The 24,000-nt window shown below is 37.2% G+C and overlaps 1 protein-coding gene across 3 annotated transcripts in view; it reads left to right on the top strand.

Moving 5' to 3' along the window:
• The window catches only part of Pard3b (par-3 family cell polarity regulator beta), a 993,253-nt gene that overhangs the window by 545,543 nt on the left and 423,710 nt on the right, over positions 1 to 24,000 (top strand). For all 3 annotated transcript variants that reach the window (XM_048344902.1, XM_048344903.1, XM_048344901.1), the window contains exon 11: positions 13,837 to 14,022. In XM_048344902.1, coding sequence (XP_048200859.1) covers positions 13,837 to 14,022 — 186 coding nt within the window. The remainder of the gene's footprint in view (positions 1 to 13,836; positions 14,023 to 24,000) is intronic.

Here is a 24,000-nt window from a genome sequence, read left to right as displayed (position 1 = left end):
TACTACCCTATGTCTAATGTGGCTAAAATAAAGATATAAATCCTATATCCAAAGAGACAAAGGCTAGGGTCAATGACTGCTGGAACAAGAAAGTAACTGCAGAGCCATCTCTCTCTCTTTCTTTTTTTTTTTATTGTTAAAGTGATGTACAGAAGGGTTACAGTTCCATACGTAATGCAGCGAGTATAGTTCTTATTCAAATTGTTACCTCCTCCCTTGTTTTTCCGTTTTTTCCCCCCATCTACTCCCTCCCCATTCCCTACTCCCCATGAGTTGTACAGCTGGTTTACATCATATAGTTTTGTAAGTATTGCTGTTGCATCGGTTTGTCTTTTTATCCTTTGTCTCACAGAGGCATCTCTTGTACAGACCATTAACACACTTGAATGAGAACTTTGAATCTTCTTCCAAGTACACTAAAGTTTAAAAACTATTGTGGATGTCAGCATTGTAGCTCACACCTGTAATCCTAGCTAATCATGACTCAGATCCTGAAGATTGTGATTCAAAGTCAGCCCAAGAAAAATGGTCTGGAACCCCCCTCTGCAAAATAATCCACACAAAGCCTGCCTAGAGGTGTGGCTCATGTAGAACAAGAGCTTAATAAGCAAGCCAAGCAAGTAGTATTCCCTGAGTTCGAACCTTACTAGTTATACACACACACAAACACACACATACACACACACAATAATAATAATAATAGTCATCATCATAAAAGAAATGAAAAACCTTTTTTGTATTTCTTGCCTATTATACAATGGATTTGAAGAACAAAGACTGGGAGACATTAAATTTATAAAGTGCTTTTTTGGTGCTTGCTGTTCAATTCACTTAAAAGGAAAAGAAACATGGATTGTCAAAGCAAGCTGTGGTTTGGTTTTTCAGTATTATTTAGAATAAATAATTTACCCACAGAGTACTTTTTAAGTTTTAGCTGATTGTTTAGGTGATGATGGAAATGTAATCATAATTTTAAATGTGAAATATACTCTTCAAAGGGTTAACTTAAGCAGAGTAGTTGCCAAATAATGCCAGCTGTCATAATAAAGTAGAAGTGAATGGCAGATCCACCCAGTATCAAAATGTAAGAGCAGATATGATCAGAGGAGCCAAAGTAAATGTGGGAACTTAGAAACATTTGCAAGCTATTTTCTTATGTAGCTCAACTCTTCATAAGCAACAAAGCACAAAGCATGATCATACTAAGTGTTATTATAGCAATGATGAAAGGACAAGCATTCTGTTACTGTAGGAATCCCAAATATATTACTAATATTCCAAAGTAGATGCATGCAATGATAGTGGTGATAATAATTCTTGTTTTCTAACAAACACATCACCTGCTCATAAAAGAGTCTATAGAATGGTGCTGAAATGTAATTAGTGGGATTGTTTTTAACTCTTGGTTTGTTTACTTGTTTTGCAGCAGGGTTTCAATTTACACCTCAGACTGGCCAGAAACTCTCAATCTCCCTCCCTCAGCCTCCTATGTGCTGGGATTCTAGGTGTGTACTACCATGCCTGGTTTGAACTATTTTCTAATTCATTGAAAATGTGTTCAAAGTTGAGCTAAAGTGGAAAAAATAAAATAGCATGTCAATAACATGCTTTCAATAGCATGGACCATGCATTTGTTAGGCATGAATTTAATTAGGTGACCCTAACATAAACAAAAGTCATTAGCCCTTTGAGCCCAAAAATTCCTATAAGATTTAAATAATAAAGATTTAAAGATTCATGTGATAATCAGTAGGATAGGCTGTAACTCATACTGTGCTATAATTAGTCATTGAGAGCCATGAAGTACTAGATGGGTGTCCAGCCACAAATAGTAGACAAGGGTTAAGCTGGGACTTGATGGGTGAGTTTCTCATTGGTTAGAGTAGTGCAGCCAGGGCCAGGATGATTTAGCAGAGAATTCCATGTGAAAGGCAATGGAAGGTACATGGAGGATGCTGTGGATTTCTGCTTTTTCTAACAAACATACATAAGAGTTAACTGGAAGTGTTAAAAACTGTGGTTTGGGCAGAAGAGATGTGAGACAGAGCTATCACTACCATCAGTCCAAAAGGGCATGGTGCCAGGGAGTCGTCAACAGAAATATAAGAAGTCATCTCATACCAGATATTTATTGCATGCACACATCCTGCCGGATGTTAAATGGGATTCAACATTCAAATTCAACATTTCTTCTTGATGAGATCACAGTGCTATCGCAGAGTTTTCAATAGACAAGCTAACAAATAATTGTAAAGATAGAAAGGATTGAGAATTAGAAGAATGAAATAGAAAAATTGAAAAGGCCACTCAGGCAGGCAAATTGATTTTCCACTGTTAAAATTGGACAATACTTCCAAAAAGTCATAGTCAATATGCTGAGACACACAGGGTATTGGGAAATAAGTTCTAGAGTCCCCTATTCCCTCGCATTAACATGATAAATTTTATTTAATTTGAAAATAATGTCCACATGATACTTATGCACACATAGGAAATGAAATTTTTCTTCTCAGGCACGACTTCCTTAAATCTAATAAAAATTAAGACCCTAACACCAAAAACAAGAAAAAATACTGAGCTAATAGGTACATTCACTAATTGTGCTTAGATACATCTTCCATTTTTACCTATCAACAAATAAAGGGGCATCGTGTTGGGTTAATTCAAAAAAAAATTAATCCCTTAGGCATGAACTCTACTGATTTGAGCCTTCTCTAGTCTTTAACGGATATTTGATTTTGTTGGAAAGTATAGACCTATCTGTTGAGGAAAGGGAAAAGTCCTGCTCAACCTCTATCTAGCAAAATATTTATTGGAAACATAATGAACTTTTAATGAACTTCTCATAATTACACATGGATTTCTACAGGAATTAGAGCTAGAGCAATTGCTCTCTCACCTTTGTTCTGCATTGCTGTAGATATAACCACATAGGAGAGGCATATGTGCAAGGTGAATACTCAGAAAGAATAATGTCAAGTGCAAGACACTATCCAATTTTCAGTTATACAATGCCTCCGAGTCCCCTGAAGTCTCTCCGGAGAGAACCTGGACATGGTGTGGAAGAAGATCACTCCATTCCTTGGCTACCCTGGGAAAATGTCACACACCCAAAAGCAACTCTCAGGCCCAGGAAAACATGATGCTGAGACAATAAGGAAAGATACATAAACCTTGTGTAATATAATTAACCCTTGATAGCTTCCATGTGGCAAAAACAAAATGTTACCCTTTGGGGATGGGATTATTTGTTTCAGTTATTTGTTTCCAAATAGAAGAATTATATAGTCACATCACTGTCATGATCTCAATGTGTTTGGACAGAACTTTTCTGTATGTAGCCCAGAGACTTGGCCTTGTGAATTTATTTGGCCATTAGATGTTACTAGACACTAGTTCAACAAGTATTTGAAAGGCATTTTGCTTCCCGTCATTCATCATATAGTGCACATACTTCAAGTGATTCGAAAGATGCAATGGATATGTGAAGTCAAACTACACCTAATCCATTTGGAGGCTAGCCTCACTGAACCTGGCCTAGACCAGCCATACCCCAATCTATATGAAGACACGTGAGCCACAGATAAATGCCTTATTGTATTTACTACACTTTTGAGATGGCTTGTTATGCAGTATTTAGGGGGCAAGGGGCAATAGCTGACTGACAGGCTCATTCACTTTTCCTCATGAATTAACTCTAGGCCGATTTCCTCTTTCCCTTCAATTTGTCATGTAATGATAGGAAGAAATATTCACATTTTAATTTTGATGGGTTTTCATCCTCTAAAGGACCTAAATGACTTCTTATTTTATAGTCAGTTTTATCTGACAATTAACTTTACCATAGTAATTGATTTAATTATTAAGATAAAAGGCAAATTATATGTCTATCTACAAATGGCATGTTATAGGTATGGCGAGAACATTTTCATTACAATAGTAAACATCACTGTGAATTTTAAATGATTGTTACCCACTGAGATTTCTCAATCCCTATTTGGAATTTAGAATTATTTATCATTAATAGCATAGTAAATGGGATTGGTTTCCAGCTGGAATCCCATTAGATGCAACTCAAACCTCAGAGAAAAGAATGAGATAAAATGGTTGTATTTTTATCACTCGGTTTACTTATAAGCCTTAACCAACCAGCTAGAATTCCCTTTCTAGCTCAACAGCAACAGAGTACTTTTCTGAGGCTGTGGTGGAACTGTTATGAAATTGTGGCATTATTCAGTAAGTGTTGCTATCCAAGCTTTAAAATAAATACTTACTGGGTCCTCTAAGTAAAAAAAGAAAAAAAAAGATAATTGAGATGTAATCTTACCTTAAAAATTCCTGTTATTGTACCCAGAAGAGTGGCATATACACTTGCAATGAAGGCTGCTAGGCAGAACATTCTTATACTTCTGCTCTAATGGTGTAAGATTTTATTGTAAACATAATATTATCTAAGCTTGCATCAAAATGATCATTGACTTTAATTTTCTACAGAAACTTCTTAATGGAAGGTAGGCTAAGGGAGAGGGGCAGAAAGGAAGTAGGGAGGGATGCTAGAAAAGGGGGAGAGGAAGAAATGAGGAAGGGAGGAAGGGAGGGAAGGAGACAAAGAGAGATAAAAGGAAGGAGGAAGGGAGGGAAGAAAGTTTTCTTTATCCCTCTTTGTGGAATGACTGGTAAATTCTAGAAGCTTCTGTACGTACTTGCTGTTCTGCACATTTTAGCAACAAGCATGAGATAGATGACTATTCTCTGTGCTATTCTTTTACGTAAAGAATATTGCTTTTGGTTAGTTTTGTCAGCAATCAACCCTTGCTTTTAATAGATTCTTCCTTCCATGCAGGGGATGGCTTCCAGAGCATTGAAAAATATCTCAATTAAACATAATTTCTAGCATTTTCAGCATTCAAGATAGTGGTTGAAATTTATGTAAAAATAAATGACTGAACTGGGCACCAGGGTCTCACACCTGTATTCTTAGTTACTCAGGATGCAGAGATCTGAGGATCACAATTCAAAGCCAGCACATTCAGGGAAGTCTCTGAGACTTCTTTCCAATAAACTACCAAAAAGCCAGAAGTGGAACTGTGGCCTAAATGTTAGCATGCTAGCTCAATCAAAAGAAGTTCAGAGACAGAGCCCAGGCCCCGAGTTCAAGCCCCAGAACAAGAACAGAAAAAAAAGGAAAAAGTCAAGGCAGTCTGGGATGCAAACATATTGCCCTCATTGAACAAAATGTAGTCTACATTAATTTTTTCATTGATAGTAGAGGTGTTGCTTACATTGAGCTCTCTGAAACTTTCTTCCTGCTTAGAACAACATGAACGTGGATTTTTCTTTCTTTGTGATTGTTATATGATATTGAAGTTTCAGTTAACTCTCAACAATCTGTGTAAAATTTAGATATTTAAAAATAATTTCAACTCTGTACATAACTGTTATAATACCAATAAAAAATAATTTCAGCACCATAATTTCTCATTCTCTTGAAATGTATCAATATTGTCCAGAGAGCAAAGCTCTTTTTTAAAATTTGATTTTATTGTCAAGGTTATGTACAGAGGGGTTACATTACATACATAAGGCAGTGAGTACCATTTCTTGCCAAACTTATTCTTTAAAAGGTTATCTGCCCACTTGTAAATCACTAAGTGTTCTACTGACTGTGTTTATGTATTAGCAACATTGGGCGTAAAAGGCCTTCGCCATTTAATAAAGTGATCTTAGATTACCCTTTTGCTTGACATGTGTCTATTCTTCTCTCACCTACTTGTTGGGAAAAAAATACAATCCTGCTGTTGGAATGAGACGATGATCTCTGTAGAATGATAGTCACATTTGAATTTTCCAAAATGAAATTGGCCAAAAACCTCTTGGGAAGAAGACACAGAAATCCAGGCCTTTTTTTTCACACAGAGCCAAGAGCACAGCACTTAATGAAATGAGGGCCATAAAAGGTTTGTCATGGATGTTTTCAGGTCTGACCTGGGCATTTGGGAAATTGGACATTGGCCCTGTGAACTAGTAAATTCCCCTGGGCTTTGAAAGGCATGTGTAGTCAAACACTGAATTGCAATACAAGACATCTGTGAGTGTAGAGATGGGTCTGTTTGGGACACTCTTAAGCTAATAACTTGGGTGACTCTCTGGTCATCCATCTTCCTGCCTGTCTTTCTTCCTCTGGCAATGAGTAATTATTTGGATATTTGTTTTATAAAAATGGTTGGTACATTTATTCCTGTGAGTTCCTGTGAGTTCTTATTTTGCCTCTTTTCTACTCCTAAACTCCATCTCTATCTTTCTAGGTAACAGTGAGGATGAACAGAAAGTTCCTCCAATGTGATTCAATAATGCTTTGACAACTATGTTCTATAGAGACTGGCCAATTGACATTATGGTTTTTAATGCATATCAAGTGTATGGTAAAATAAATTACTGAATGACTATAGTTTGCAAACAATGGCATGTGTCATTCATTCTAAAATGCCAGTCTCATCTCTGAATTCTGTCTGTGACAGCTTGCTCACTATGTTTGGGAATAGGAATAGCATTACAGAGGATAAAATGAGAACTTTGAGGTAGGAAGAGAACTGAAGGAAGAGATAATGTTTTATGCTTTACCTTTGCATTTCTTCTTGTCTTTACTTAAGAAAATAATGTCCAGGGGCTGGGGATATGGCCTAGTGGCAAGAGCGCTTGCCTCATATACATGAGGCCCTGGGTTCAATTCCCCAGCACCACACATACAGAAAATGGCCAGAAGTGGTGCTGTGGCTCAAGTGCTAGAGCGCTAGCCTTGAGCAAAAAGAAGCCAGGGACAGTGCTCAGGCCCTAAGTCCAAGCCCCAGGACTGGCCAAAAAAAAAAAAAAGAAAGAAAAGAAAGTAATGTCCATACATATGTGATTGCAGTAATTTTTTAATTAAAACTTTGATACTTTATTAAGTTATGGAATGAACTGAATACACTGTAATCAGACTTTATAAAACAATAGAGTATGATAACAAAGAAAGTACCAGAACACATCTGGATCAGTATTTTCTCAGGAAAGTTTTTATTGTGTCTATGTTTATCTGTATATTTGTATATATGAGTACAGATTTATGGATAAATGGATGGATATGGGTAAGAGTAAGGAAAAGGAAGGAAGGGGTAAGAGAAATGGATGGAGGGTGGGAGGAAGGGATGGCAAGTAGGAGGGAGGGAGAGAATAGTTTGGTATAGAATAACAGTGTTTTCTGAAACTGTGAAATGTACCATAGGAATTACCATTGTTGGGATTGCTCTGAATCTGAGGCAATTGATGCAATTTAAAACTGTGACCAATTGTTTCTCAAAAATTAGTGACATATTTTGATTCTTTTAAATTTTTTTTTTTTTTTGCCAGTCCTGGGCCTTGGACTCAGGGCCTGAGCACTGTCCCTGGCTTCTTCTCGCTCAAGGCTAGCACTCTGCCACTTGAGCCACAGCGCCACTTCTGGCCGTTTTCTATATATGTGGTGCTGGGGAATCGAACCTAGGGACTCGCATATCCGAGGCAGGCACTCTTGCCGCTAGGCTATATCCCCAGCCCTCTTTTAAAAATTTTAATTGTTATTCTTTAATTGATAATTTGATTTTGGTTGTAGTGTAGATTAGCTCTCCATGGCACAATAATTAAGGTACACAAGAAGAAAATTGGTTTAGGTTCTTTTTTCATAGTTATAATGTATTATAATTATGTTTCAAGAGACTTTATTGGTCTTTGTACATAGTATTACTCTAGACTTTAGATGACTAGTCTATTTTATTTTTCCCTTTAAAAAGCACTTGCTATTATATTTAGATAGTTGTACAATTGAGTTGCCATTCAACAAAACAGTTTATGAATACAATGCAAATTTCTGCCACTGGAAAATCAGTTCCCATATAGACATAAACATAACTGAATGCATTATTCTTCAGTAGCACATTTTTCCCAACTTGGTATTGGTCATGAACGTACAAAACTAAGACACAGTCAGTTATAGGAGCCTTTTCTGCTACCCTTTCTTGGGACCTGGAAACAAATAAACAAGTACAAATGCAGTCAGCATCAGCTAACTTACTTTTGTGGACCTGGAATCTGTATGCATATGTGTGTATATATGTGTGTCTGTGTATGTATGTATGTGTGTATTATTGTAAAGGTGATGTACAGAGGGGATCCAGTTAGATAAGTCATTGATTCAAAGTAGCATTTTATCTGTTGGGGGTGATTTTAAGCAAGGGTGACCTTTGATGATGTCTGAAGCACTTCCAATTGTCAGACAACTTCTGAATTATGGTTCAATGCTTGCCTAGCCAGACAAATCTGGGAGACTTTTATTTCTATCTTAAGAGCAAAAAGCCAACCAGAGATGGGACTACTACTGATATCTGATGGGTGGAAGCCAGGTATTTTGTCATACACAGTCCTCTATCATTAATAATAATCAGACCCAAATGTCAGTTGTAAGAAGGTTGAGGAAACGTTGGTTCAACTTGTATGACTGGTTTTGGAAAGGGGGTGAGCATTAGGCCTATACATATGCACTCTGGGCATTTGACCATTTGTTCTGGGGGTAGCTCTAGGAATCCTGAGGACTTTGGATCTAGAGGCATGGCTTCTAGTTGGAAAGACTAAGGAATAACAAAGATAGATAGATAGTCACAAGATTTTTCTCATTACACCTGTATCAGCTTAATTTCTTTCAGTGTTTTCTGTCTCTTGTGGAATGTTGCCTGGCAAGATTTAAGTTTAATTTTCAGAGTTGCCAGTTGAACCAAGATTATGGGAAGGAAGCATTCAGTATATTGATTTTTTTTTATACATTAGGTAAGGAGACATTTATGTCCAGTGGAGGAAATGGCTGTGTTAACTACCATAATGACTTCCTTCACCAGTGGGAATTTTGCTGTTATTAAAGACCACTAATTATGAACTGAGTCTATAAGAGCATAAGAAATATATAAAGTATAACTGTAGTTGGTGGAGAATATAAATTGCATGTCATCTTACTGTCATTTATGAATCTACCTTGGGATTTCTTGTGCTAAGTCATGTTCTGATGTGCCACAAAAGTTGAGCAGCAAGGGTACATCAGTTATGTGCAGGACAAAGGTGAATCAAAAAGGTATATATAGCATGGCAGGTATTGGTGACTCATACTTATAATCTTGGCTACCTATGAGGTTAAGATCTGAGGATCACAGTTCAAAAGCTAGCCTGGGAAGAAAATGTATGAAACTTTTATCTCCAGTTAACTACCAGAAAAGCCAGAAATGGAGCTACGGCTCAAATGGTAGAGTGCTAGCCATGAGCACAGAACTTAAGGAAGAGCGCCCAGGTCTGGATTTCAAGCCCAAGTGCTGGCACAACAAATAAAAATAAATAACAGGGGCTGGGGATATGGCCTAGTGGCAAGAGTGCTTGCCTCCTATACATGAGGCCCTGGGTTCAATTCTCCAGCACCACATATACAGAAAATAGCCAGAAGTGGTGCTGTGGCTCAAGTGGCAGAGTGCTAGCCTTGAGTAAAAAGAAGCCAGGGACAGTGCTCAGGCCCTGAGTCCAAGCCCCAGGACTGGCCAAAATAAATAAATAAATAAATAAATAACAAAAAAATCATTACCAGAAAAAATAAGTCCCAGTGGTCGATTTTACTACATTGTTATACTTGATATCAATGTGTTTCATTCTTAAACTCATATTCAACAGATTCATGTGATCTTGCTATAAATAGGTCTTCAATCTAGGACAGATGTTAATTAGACTAATTTAGTCATTTTGCTAAATACAAACATTTAAATTTTATATATTTATAGTGTATCATACACATATACACAATTTTGGTCTTTTGAGCTCAGGGAGACAAATGGCACGTTTTCTCTGATACATGGAAGTTAGATGTAAAATGCACTGGGATATGACAAATTATAATAGGATTATAGTGAGACCAAAAGAGGATATACACTTAGGGAAGAAATACAAAGGAATGATGGCCTAAGTGCCTCTTCATAATTATACAAAATAACATACAAACTGAAACAAAATGCAAGATATGGAAACAAAAGACTTTTTCTTTGTTTTATTAATTAATGTTATTGTTTGATGATTCTATATTCTTTACCTTTTGTATGGTGTATTCACATGCATATCTTCGGGAGGGTTCGAGGAGGGCACAGAACTCAGGGAAAAAGGGTGAAAAAGTGCAACAATGGAGCTCACTGGACACTGGTGAAAGTGAACTCTGTAATTCCTGGGGGGAAATGGGAAGGAAGGACTAGGAGAGAATGAGGGAACAGCAGACACTGTACAAATGTAATTTTAATCCCTCTGCATATCACCCGTATAATAACAATAAAGTATATTCATTAAAAATAAATTTGAAACAGATAGTAAACATAACCCACTTACCTTATCCATAGACAATATGGCACTTTAAATTTCAGTGTTTTTGATAAAAATGGGTATAGAATAATGATTAATATAGAAACATAACTCAGGACCCTGTGCTGAGTCTCAGACAGGAACCACAAAACTCCACAGAGCTCCAGCACTGACAAGACTTATAGGATGTGAGCATGGTCTTTATGCACCATGCACCTCGGTTTCCTCATGTGTAAAATGGGATGTTAGCAAATATCACAGGGTCATTAGGAAGAGTAGTTGCATTGTATGTGTCAAGCACTTCAAGTTCACTATAGGCCCTTAATTTATTATTTCGTTGTATTTTTTTTTTTTTTGCTCAGGTATGTCAGGAACTGGAGTTTCAATTGCACACATAAAGCTAAGGTTGACTTGAACCCTTTTTCTTTTTCAAATTTTTATTATCAAACTGATGTACAGAGAGGTTACAGTTTCTTACGTTAGGCATTGGATACATTACTTGTACTGTTTGTTACCTCGTCCCTCATACCCACCTCCCTCCTCCCCCTTTCCCTATCCCCCCATGAGGTGTTCAGTTAGTTCACTTAGACCAAACAGTTTTGCAAGTATTGCTTTTGTAGTTGTTTTTCTTTTTTTACCCTGTGTCTCTCAATTTTGGTATTCTCTTTCAATTTCCTAGTTCTAATACCAGTATACATGGTTTCCAATATACTCAGATAAGATTACAGAGATAGTGTAGGTACAACCACAGGAAGGTGACACAAGAACATCATCAATAATAGAAGCTACAGATACACATGGGACGTTGAAAGTAGTTACAACTGTGGTATAACAATTGTTTCCATAATCGTTTCCATTTCACTTAGCATCATCTTATGTGTTCATAAAGGTATAGCTATTGGGCTCTTGTGATCCACTTCTGTGACTTGCCTAAACCTGTACTAATTATTCCCAATAAGGGAGACCATAGAGTTCATGTTTCTTTGGGTCTGGCTCACTTCACTTAGTATAATTTTTTCCAAGTCCTTGATGATCTAAATATAATAAAGGTAAAAACAAGAGAAAATAACCATATGCCATCTATCTGTGTTTTGTTGTTACACTTGGGTAATTAATGAAAGATTTTAGTGCAAATGAAAGATTTATGTTAGTTGTGAAACAAAGTTGCCAAAGAAAACTGTTGTGATCATAAAGAAAAAGAGCTCTGAGGTACAGTCATATGCCCTAAAACAGTGTTTCTGTCAACAACAAACAGTGTATCCAAAGGTGGGTCTATACGATTTTATTTCATAGTAATATCCTCATCACCACTACCACCACCACCGTGACCACCACCATCATATTAGCTTGTGTAAGCTGACTCAGCTGTTCACAATGACAAAGTCACCTAACTTAGGAGTGCCCTTCTCAGGACAGGTCCCCACTCCTGAGGACTACAGGATTGCACCTCCAAAGTAAAATCAGTCCTTATCTCTGTTTCTGTTAGATAACATCCAGAGAAGCTTTCAGCAGTTTACTTCTTAAAATCCTCCCTGGCCCATAGTCACAAAAGTTGTCCTTTATTTTACATTTCAATTCAGTGGAGCTTTATTACACTGAAATGAACTGAGCTGCAGAGACACCTGGGAGCAGAAATGACTGAGAAATATTATGGATGCTAGATTAGGTATATTGAAAGACAAAGATGAAAGCTAATTGTTTACATTCAGTATTAAACCAGCATTCCAATGGAAAAAGAACAAATACTTTGAATCAAGTGATGAAATTTATTTCTTAGATACTATAATGACTTACTTAAAAGAGTTAACCTGTAATGGGCTTATTAAATTAAGCTATAAAGTTTCATTTCTTTGAACAATGTATTGTCAAAATAGAGTGCTAACTTCATTTACAACCAAATTAAATGAAGATACTATTTCTTAAGGGTTGGATGTGGGTACTTGCTGTTTTGTTAGAGGTTGAAAATGTCATGTCAATAGATCTGGCTAGGATCAAACCCCTTAATCCTGTTTTAATTATGGGTTCTTTGCTGCTTCTAGTTTATAGTTATTCATGACTGACGTGCAGACATTCATAGTAATTTTTAACTATGTAATTTTACATAAGGGTCCCCTCAAAATGACCTTAAGATGAGAGTCTCTAGTCATAATTATAGAGAGGAAAGAACTCCTGGCCTAGAATGAGTTGATCAGTTCCAGGAATATCTCATTTTCAAAATGCCTACTGAAGCAATGTAGCAGTTTCACATTTCTGCAAGCTTGAGAAGGTGCAGGCAAGGTGGATACCAACATTATCACGTTGTACTACACATGTCTATTCCCAGTACTGTGTATCTGGAAACACTAGAGATCACATGATAAATCACATACTTCTCCATGGAGACCTGAGCCCTCAGTCTGCCTTTGCCACTATACTTTCTTGAGCATTGTTTGCCTGTGGCTAGACATCATATATCAATGAGGACATGAATATTTATTATGCATAAGTATTTTTATGAAAGTCCAAAAATGGATTAACAGCAGATTCTACTTTTCATGGATACACGTTAAAATCATGAGTTTTGACAAAGTGGAGTTAAATTCAGAGCAATTTATTAAAAATAATCTTTCTCTCATTGTGTGTATGAGTGTGTGTGTGTGTGTGTGAGTGTGTGTGTGTGTGTGTGTGTGTGTGTGTGTGTGTGTGTGTGTTGCTACTGGGACTTGACTCAGGGCCTGGGCTCTGTCCCTTAGCTTTTTCACCCAAAGTGGACATTCTACCACTTGAGCCCACAACTTCCAGATTTGGGGTAGTTAATTGGAGATAAGAGAGTCTCTGACTTTGCTACCTGTGCTGGCTTTGAATTACAATCCTTAGCTCTCATCCCTCTAAATAGCAAGGATTGTGGGTGTAAACCACTGGCATACAACTACCTTTCCCTAGTTTGAAAATTACTCCCCCACCAGTATTTTGATAATCCTTACCAACAATATTGCTTTTACAGTAAATAGCATATCTTACATTATATTAACTAAACTATTTCAAAACACTGTTTCTTCTTCTGCAAAAAAAATGAAGATGTTCAACAGACATTATCTCTAAGATACCTTCTGATATTGGACATTCTCTAAGTCTAGTATTCAGCCTCTTTGGTTAGTAAATAATATTCTGCTGAATCTCCAGATGCTTGTATAATGTTTCAAGTGACATCACTTGGCTTTGCCAATTATTTCTCCTTGTTTAACACCAAATACCCTGTTTATCACCAAACACCATCCCCTGAGAGCTCGCCTGTAGGTGGCCTCTTACAGGGGGAAGAGACCATTCTGTATCTGGCAGGCTAAAACCTGCAAGAGGTCCAATCATTCTGTCCTGTTGAGTGTGTTTGGTCATCTGCAGGGCATAAATGGTTAATTTGCTTTCTCATCTTCACTCAGTTCATGTGCTTTTTTTTTTTTTTTTCAATAGAAAGGAGAACCTGACTGCTGTGCACTCTCCCTAGAGACGAGTGAGCAACTTACCTTTGAGATCCCCCTGAATGATTCTGGCTCTGCTGGCCTTGGAGTGAGTTTGAAAGGGAACAAATCCCGAGAGACTGGCACAGACTTGGGGATTTTTATTAAATCCATCATCCATGGAGGCGCAGCCTTTAAGGTGAGTGGACATGTTCTCACATGCCCAGGAGAGGGCTCTTGCGGCTGGGGCTGCTGTGGCACAAGTGGTTTCTGATGGAAATTGTTTCTGAAGGCCCGGGCCTACAGACGCTCTCTGGGCAGGTGCAAGAAATGTGGGTGCAAACAGATCTGAGGGACAGGTTTCTGTTTTCATGTCTGGGGTGATTATTCTATTTCCTAGAGATACTTCTAAAAACTCATCACAATTTGCATTCTTTTTTGCATCTTTTTTTTTAATTACTCCACTAAGATTTCCTCTGAATCTGTAACCTGACAGAGTTGAGCCTGAAAATTCACAATCAGAAAAAGGAATGTAAAACACAAAAGGCCACTTGGTGGGAAAACTTGTTTTAAGAATGAAGGCCCAGAAGGACTGCAGTAAAAACTGAAAGCCATTTGTCATATTCTATCCACTTGACGATAACCATTGTTGCCACGATGCACATTTAGAACACTTAGAGCAGTGTATCTATTTCCAGAAAAAGGGAAGATCATGAGCCTGCTCTTTCACAATGGGGTGAGCCAGATGAATGTAACTATTATCGTGATAGAATGGTTATTAGGATGTATGTGTTCAAATCCAGCTTCATCATTTGTTACCTATGTGACTATTTTCTCATTTGTAAGATAAGAGTAATAGTTGTTTCATAGGAGTAATACAATATGGCAAGAGGAGGAGGGATTATAGGAGGGAAAGATGTGTTTGTACCCTATCATCCCTTGTGAAGCAATGGTATTGTTAAAATTATCGGAGTATTAATAATGTCTACCCTTTCCTAAGTCCAGGCCCAGCAGTCCCACTTAGACTTTCCAGGAAAGGCATGGTCTTAGCATCCTGCCTTGGTTGAAGTCTTTGTCCTCTATTAAACTTACCACTGTTGTTTCAACCTTGACACTGAGCTAATATCTTTCTCTTAGGTCACGACTGATAGGAATTCAATGTGGGTAGACCCTCATTCAGTTTACTCCATGGATCAGTTAGCTCTTGTAGCATAACAAGCAATCATAAAAATTAGGTAATCTGCATCACTACTTGTTTTCCCCATTGGCTCTTGCCACTCCTGGTGGTGGTGATGGCTCTGATTTGGGCTGGTTGGTGTAATGATCATATTGTAGGCATATTTGCTAGGCACCAAGCTAAGTGCTTCATGTGGGTGCTCTAATTTTGTTTTTTATATTTGTGTCATTTACTCAAAGGAGAAATTGCACATAACATCGATCACAACCTCTACAGTGGTCAGATACCAAGAAATTGTTTAATATGAAATTGGACTCCAGAACCTGTGCTAAAAATCAAAGGCCTATGAACACATAAGATGATGCTAAGTTAAATGAACTCCATGTTATGGAAATGATTGTTATATCACAGTTGTAACTACTTTCAACATGCCATATATAACTGTAGCCTCTATTATTGATGATATTCCTGTATCACCTTCCTGTGGTTGTACCTACACTATCTCTGTATCTTATCTGAGTATATTGGAAATCAGGGATACTGGTATTAGAACCAGGAAATTGGAAGGGAATACCAAAATCGAGAGACACAGGGTAAAAAAAGACAAACAACTACAAAAGCAATACTTACAAACTGTTTGGTGAAAATGAACTGAACAACTGAACAACTCATGGGGGGGGAAGGGAAAGGGAGAGAGGGGAGGGGGGAAAGAGGGATAAGGTAACAAACAGTACAAGAAATGTATCCAGTGCCTAATGTATGAAACTATAACCTCTCTGTAATTCAGTTTGATAATAAAAAATATATATATTAAAAAAATCAAAGGCCAACAGTGCTGCATACTAAGGGCTCTTTCATAGCATTATCCATCACGCTCCTAGAGAGCACAGCCTTTTGCCCCAGAATGGTCTTGTATCATGTTTGCCCTCCTTAGCTTATGCCAACTAAACAGACTATGTTTGAGAATGAGTCTTTGCTCTTATTGGTAGATGAAACCTTGATAATATTCTTTTTATTCCCAATGACAAGTCTATTTGAAGAATTTATTCCAAGTAAAATTGAAACTGAGATGACTTTTTGGAAATTAAAAGCAAACATCTTTGCCTTTTTATGGGCAATAACTTAAGCTCCTGCAGATATTGGCAAGGGGCTTAATATGTATATCTAGGTTTGTGTAAGTAAGTGTCTCCTTACCTAAGCAGTTTCTAATGGTCCTGTGTCTTGCAGAAAGATTTCACTTTCCATTTATGTAAATTTCTTTCCTGACACTGGTCTGCTGAGTCAGACAATCACACCATTAAAAACCACTGGACAGCATATTTATAGCTGATCCTAAACAGTAAGAAGCATCAATCATGAATTTAACCTTGTTGTGAATGTTTAGTATCCATTTGTCTTGTTTACCTTTTGCAGTGCAAAGGATAGAGGCCCAAGTTTTGCTCACAAGAAAACTGATTCACGTGTTTGTGTTTGGAGGGGTGGCAGGGAGGTACTGGGGGGTTTCTGTCCTTCTTAGAGTCTAATAATCCACTGTTACTCCTTAGAAAATTGCCACCTGTTCTATGATTCTGGATGGTGTGTTATAAAAATTGTTTTGAGACTTTGTTCCTGTCCCTGTTGAGGAGATACAAATGTAACAGACTGCAATGCCCGGAGGCTCAGGGGAGATAAGGCTTGGGAACACACACCTTAGCATCTGGCCTTAGTTTTTACCCGATATCAACAAAATGATCTTTCTACCAGAGCACAATCTTATTTTTTTTTCATCCTAACCTTTCATACCACTAATTGGTTCTCAAGGTGTTTTTCCCTTAAGGGAAAGTAAATTGTTGAAAACTAAACTACTTTGAAAAGTATGACCAAATTCTTCCTGTGGAGTCAGCGTGGTATATTCTTCTGGGACTCTCAGTGGTACAAACCCAAGTAGGCTACCCTCCAGATGTGAAACCCCCAAATGACCTGACTCTCACTGAGGGCCTCTTTTCCTTATGGGATTACATCTTGGGCCACAGATTTCTGTTATTTCTTCTTATTTGAGTTATTTGTAACGCAGATGTAAATCTCTATGTATAATTAGGAGCTTCCAGGGGCCTTAGATTCCCTTAGAAACAAGGGAGACCCTGACTCATTTTATGGTAAAACTGAACTGATTTTATTCAGAATTATGCAAATGCTTCATATCCCTTAATATTTAGCTTTCATGTTGCACATGATGAACAGGTACTCATAAACTTCCTTGCATGTGCCATGTAGTTACAGACAGATTTGACTCTTGGTGGACAGCTCTGAACTATCCATGTGTGCCAGGTCTGTTCAGGGACCAAGTGTCATTGCCCACTTAAAACACAGTGCTCCTTTTCTTGGACTAAGGATGAGACTACACTTGTTCAATCATATCTCTTACATACACATATCTCTACTTCCCTGAAATTGCCTCCAGAAGCAAAATATACCAGATACATAGGTTAACTTTTCCACAGTGAAGAGCTATGGCTGGAATGAAGTTTACATGTCCTTCAGGATGGTTTTCTAAAATTTCATTTGTGTGTGTGTGTGAAATGTGGTATTGTTGCTGCTACATAAAAAAGAAATATTGCCTTCGTTGTGGTTAGGAAATTTCTTGAGAAAATATTACCTTTTCCAGAGTCCTCGTGTTTTCACAAAGGTAACACAAATAAAGTCTCTGTGGTCACTTTGAAGATCTTAGAAACTTTCATATTCATTTGATAAGCATTTTGAATTCCTAAGTTCGGTGGCTTCTCTTTGTTTTGACTTATTGAGCTATAAGATTTTCCTGACTTAGCAAAAATTCACTTTATAAGTATTGCTTTTTCTCATTTAAACTACTTATTTTCCTAAATAAATCACTATTAGACAGCTATAAGTCAAGACTGATAATTTTTAAATACTTCATTAGAAATTTTTAATCCTTAAATTTAAATTTTAAGGATCATCAAAGCATACAAAGAATAAAAACCCCAAGGAGTCTGGTCTGATAGCTCTAGATGACATTTTTTATTCAAAAACACCGATTATAGGAGTAAAATATTTCATATTGAAATCTTGAGATAATAAGATAAAAATTAAAATTTGAAGGCAGTTTTCTCTAAAGGGAAATAGTATCATATATCAGGTAGTTTATTCAAGGACTCAAACAGAAAGAATTTAAGAATGGTCTGTAAAAAATAATTAATTAGCCTGGTTTGTGCTTAATAAATACTACTTGATGATGATGAAATTAAATGAAAGAAAAAAATGTCTGGCATGGCTAATTGCAAATGTATGCACTAAGAATATGAAGTAGACATGATTTAAGTAATTTCATTCTTGTTTGCTTAGGAAATTTGAGGTGATTCTTCTGAAAGATGCCGGTTTTCATAACCTATACAATTTAGTAATGGATAAAATAACTTTCGCAAAGTTATTTCACAAGCATTTTCAATATTTTAAATGATGGAATTGAACTGCGGTGGGAGGGAGCACTCCTGGCTCTAACATCTCTAGGAACAAGGCTAGTGAATCTCGTGTTTTGTAATAGGGAGCATTTAACAGCATCCAAACCCCTGAACAGGAATCTGCTTAGAGTTCCCAGTGTGAGTAATTTCCACCTCCATCTCTTCCACTATCTATAAATCATGTGGTGTATCTATAATTAATGACTCTAGAAGAAGATAAAAGGGACAGCCTTTTAAGGAACACTAATGTTAAATGATTTCTTCAACTCTCCGTTTTTCTAAAAATTGATCATGTTTTCTACTGGTGGAGGAACTCAGAGGGTCTTGGCTGGTAGTCCAGTCTTCCATCAGAAGTAAAAATTCAAATGATGCTAACAGCTTGATTTGTGAATGGAGCTATTAGAAAGAAAAAAAGACAAACAAATGCAACAGCAATACTTACAAAACTGTATGCTGTAAACCAACTGTACAACTCATGGGGAAGGTAGGGAGGGAAATGGGAGGAAAAATGAGGCAGGAGGTAACAGTTGGATAAGAAATGTATTCACTGCCTTACATATGAAACTGTAACCCCTTCTGTACATCACTTTGACAATAAATAAATTATTTTTTAAATTCTTATTTGTAAGAAAGTAAACACTAGCATTTCATTCCCAACCACAAAAAATGTGATAGATTTTATAAGCAACTAAAAATGGGAACATTTTCTAGAAAATGAATTCAGAAATTTATAACCACCCTATAAAAATTTTACCTTCACAAAAAGGAAATTACTAAATTAAAGGCAAGAAATATACAAGTTTAATCAGTTTTATTTTTATGAAAAATCCAAAATGTTAATGTATCATTTATGAATTTTTATAGAAGTAACAACTTTATAAAAATACACTATCTCATTCCCCAGGCACTAGTGGCTCATGACAGTAATCTTGCTCCTCAGGAGGCTGAGATGTGAGAACCACAGTCCAAAGCCAGCTTAGGCAAGAAAGTCTGTGAGACTCTTATCCCCAATAAACTATCAAAAACAAACATCTGGAAGCTAAGCTCTGGCTCAAGTGGTAAAGCCCTTGAACAAAAAGAAGCTCAGGTATAGCACCCAGTCCCTGAGTTCAAGCCCCAGCATAGACATAACACACACACACATACACACACACACACACAAAAAGTTCTATTACTTTTCCTCCAATTTTTGTATGCATACGTGGAATTTTTTAAATTTTTATTTTATTGTCAAGGTATTGTAAAGAGAAGTTATAGTTACATACGTAAGGTAGTGAGTACATTTCTTGTCAAACTTGTTACCTCCCCCTTCATTTTTCTCCCATCTTCCCACCTCCCCATTTTATCCCCCACCTGGGTTGTACAGTTAATTTCCAACATAATGTCTTGTGAGTATACTGTTGTTTTGGTTCACCTTTTATTCTTTGTCTCACCATTTTGATGATTGCATTCCCTTCCCTAATTCAGATAAACATATGTATAATACCCAGGCTACTAAAATCAAATACAGTGACAACAGTGGCTAAACTCTAGGGGAGATAAAAGAAGTAATTTCACATAGTACATTAAAAATAACAACAACAATGAAAAACTACTTGTTTCCAAATCTTGGAGTTCAGTTCATTTAGCATCATCTTATATGGTCATACATACGTATTCATTGAGCTATTGTGATCCTCTGCTAAGACTATCCTAGATATACACTAATTACTACCAATGAGGGAAAACAGAGTCTATGTTTCTTTGGGTCTGGATCACTTCACTTGATATGGTTTTTTCCAAGTGTTTACATTTCCTTATGAATGGAACAATGTCATTCTTTCTGATAGAAACATAGAATTCCATTGTGTGTATATATATATATTTTCTTCATTCATTCATGTACTGAAGGACATCTGGGTTGGTTCCATATTATAGCTATAGTAAATAATACTGCATTGAACATGGTTGTGCTGGTAGCTTTAGTATGGCCTTGTTTGTGATCCTTTGGGTAAATGCCCAGAAGTGGGATTTCTGGGTCATAGGGGAGCCCTATGTTTACCCTTTTGTTTTGTTTTGTTTTGTTTTTTTGGCCAGTCCTGGGCCTTGGACTCAGGGCCTGAGCACTGTCCCTGGCTTCTTCCCGCTCAAGGCTAGCACTCTGCCACTTGAGCCACAGCGCCCCTTTTGGCCGTTTTCTGTGTATGTGGTGCTGGGGAATAGAACCTAGGGCCTCGTGTATCCGAGGCAGGCACTCTTGCCACTAGGCTATATCCCCAGCCCCTATGTTTACCCTTTTGAGGAGGTTCCTTTTCTTTCAATTTTCATCACTTAACCATCTTAATGTCAGATCGAGAATTGCAAATCAATATATACTATGATGAGTAAAAATTTGAAACTTACATCATTTTGACATGTTTTTTGAGTGTCATAATTGGGTTTGAAAAACCATGAGTTCATAATCTTACTGAAAATGATGTAGTCTTTAATACTGATCGACCATAATAACAGTGCTTTTCCTCTCAAAATATCACCTCCCGTACTCAATACCTGACTTATGTAACCGGTAACGTATTGTAACCTTTACGATAAATTTTTTAAGTATATCTTTAGAAAAAATTACCTCCCTAGTATAGTTTGGAGGCCCATGTATTGGAGTCTTGGACTCTTTGAAGGTACAATTTGGAGGAAATTAAACTGTTAAGAAGAGGGATCCAGTGTGAGGTCTTTTGGTCAGGGAGGGTGTGCCTAAAAGGGAATGTAGATTCTGGCCTCTTCCTCATATTTTGTTTTGCTTCTAGACCATGAGATGTGTGGTTCTGCTCTACCACATGCTGTAGTATAAATATGCTGCCTCATCCCTAGACTAAAGGCAATAGAGCCAATGATCACAGACTGGAACCTATAGAACTATGAGCCCAAATGAGTCTTCCCTCTTTACCTGTTGATTATCTAAGATGTATGTGTGTTATAGCAATAGAAAACCATAAGATTTTTCTGTTAAAAGCTATATTCATTCTTTGTGATGAATGTTTGCCTTTTACATGTTAAGTTTACATATGGCTAGAGTTTTATTCCATTCATTCTGGTGTGGAATTATTATAATTACTATTATTGCCAATAGTGGAGCTTAAACTCAGGGCCTGGGCACTGTCTCTGAGCTTCTTTTCCTCAAGGCTAGCACTCTACCGCTTGAGCTACAATGCCACTTCCAGCTTCTTCTGTTTATGCAGTACAGAAGAATCAAAGCCAAAGTTTCACACATGTCAGGCAAGCACTCCACCACTAAGCCACATTGCCAGCCCTGGAATGGATTTTAAGAAATTAAAAAAACAACACTAGAAAACCTCTAACTATAGTGTTTCAAAAACATCAACTAAATAAAATGAGATAATACATATAAAAAACTTGAAAAGTTCTCTGAAATTCCAATCTGGTAAGGTACTCTTGCAGAATATTCCTGACTCATATATAACACATATGCCTTAACAAGCTTTTCTTTTTTAATTTTGTTTTCTAGGCCAAAGTAAATTAAGAGTAGCAAATCAGGAAGGAGATAGGAAGAAATGGAGAGGAAACTAAAATGACAGGAAACAGAAAAAATGTAAAACAAGCACAGAATGTTATTACCACATCGTAAGCCAGTGCATATTTCTAATGATTTCAAATCAGGCCTTCTCCCACTTCCTGCTGAGAAAATTGTAAGGTTCAGTATGGCTATAAGTTGCAATATATTTATGTATGTCTCATGTTTTTTTTCTAGGAGCTTTAAATGAAAAGAATTACTCGACATTTTGAAAGCATTATATCAGAATGGTTTTGATTATGTATGTACTGATTCTCTAAAAAAAAATAATCTTTCAGTTACCTTAAAAATATTTTACAACTCACAGATGATAGGCTTCTGGGACTTCAGTATTTTGCTAGGTAGAAATGAAATGAGGTTAAGATGATAACTGAGTTAAATAAATAGATTTAAAATTTTACGATGGCTAAATAGAAATAGAGCCAGTGTACAGGGAGTAATCAAGCCTCACTAACAGAATTATCAAAGGTCTCTGAATATGGGTTGCCTACCAAAGACAGCTTGGACTCATGAATCTTCCATAGGTATAGTCTGTAAATTAAATAATTTGTTCATTGTAGATGAAATTTACATCAGGTCCAAAGAACCTGATGGGAGGATTGCTCAAGTGACTCAATTTAACAACAACTTTTTTGAGCCTGTACTGAGTTAGACAATATGTAGTAGGCTAGAGACAGAAAACTTTGAAATTGTTCATTTTAAGGTCTCTGATGCTAATAGCATAATACATTAAATATATAAGCAACTCTCTAATGTGATAAAGGCTTTGACAGACACATGTGAGAAATAGCAAGGGTTTGGGGGTGGGGGGCAATTAATTCTGCTGGAGAGAAAGATATAAAGGCAAGACAATGCTGAGCCTTGCTATGAAGAACAAGCAGTTACTCACAGGTGGGCAGGAATGCAAGGAATATTCAGATAGAAGGAAGAGTTGGGCACAGGTGCATGTATCAGAATGCAGTGTTGATCTTGGTCAATAATCCTGTTCTTTGGGGAGCAGGGCCCTCATTGCATATTAAATTATATATTAGAACAGATGATGTAAAACAAACACTAACATAAATAGGTGCTGCACCATGAGAATATACACACCTCTGGTGCTGTCAGCTTCCATTTTTTCCTTCCTTAAAAGTTGTACTTTAAAAATCTTGACTTTGCTCTTGTTAGACTTAAATAATTCAATCTGGAATACAGTTTTGCTCAAGGTTGATTTAATTCCTTGTTGTTGTTTTTTTCTCAAAAATACAACAGGCAGTTGTCCTACAATTATTTTAGAGATTTGAAAAGATTTCAATGACAACTCCCTCTTAGTCAGATGCTCCCTTGCCCAGAGTTCTCTTGCTCTAGGGATTGTCTGCTCTTTAGTCTGAAGTCAGGCCATGGGGCTTTGGGCCCAGAGTGTTAATAATATCCCAGGAGACCTTACCCAGGGCCCTGTGAGAAACATGCATAGGCAGGAGCCAACATGTGGTCATGATTAATCCTCTCAACACCCTGGACTAATGCAGACTGGACTTGGGCCCCAGCCAGCGACCCCTGGAAAGCCCAGGCCACTGACTGCTTCATGCTTCTCTCGGATTTGGGGGAGATCAATTCTTTGCCTTGGCTTTCTTACTCTCCCCCCTCTACAATCACTAGAACTTTAGCAGTGGTGCTTAAAACAGAATGGTCAATGGAGGTACATGAAGTCATAAAGTGTCACCAACTCGTGGCAAAGGCAGTGCTCAGATATCACTGAATGGCAGGGACTGATTATAAGGTCACAAGATTTCCTGGAAGTCATTGCTGTGTTTAAAGGCACATGAAATGTCCTGCAACTTACATGACAGCCACTCACTACAAAGCGTTATCTGGCCCACATATGCAGCTGTGGAGAAACTGGTGTTAATATATGCTTTGTGGGTCTAGTAACCCATAAAGGTTAGGGATCAATCACGAAGTGACTGAAAACTTAGACTCCACAGTAATCCAGACCTAGTA

Source organism: Perognathus longimembris, chromosome 4 (genome assembly GCF_023159225.1).
Source record: "Perognathus longimembris pacificus isolate PPM17 chromosome 4, ASM2315922v1, whole genome shotgun sequence".
NCBI classification, from domain to species: Eukaryota; Metazoa; Chordata; class Mammalia; order Rodentia; family Heteromyidae; genus Perognathus; species Perognathus longimembris.
This window is presented reverse-complemented; position numbering and strand designations above follow the sequence as displayed.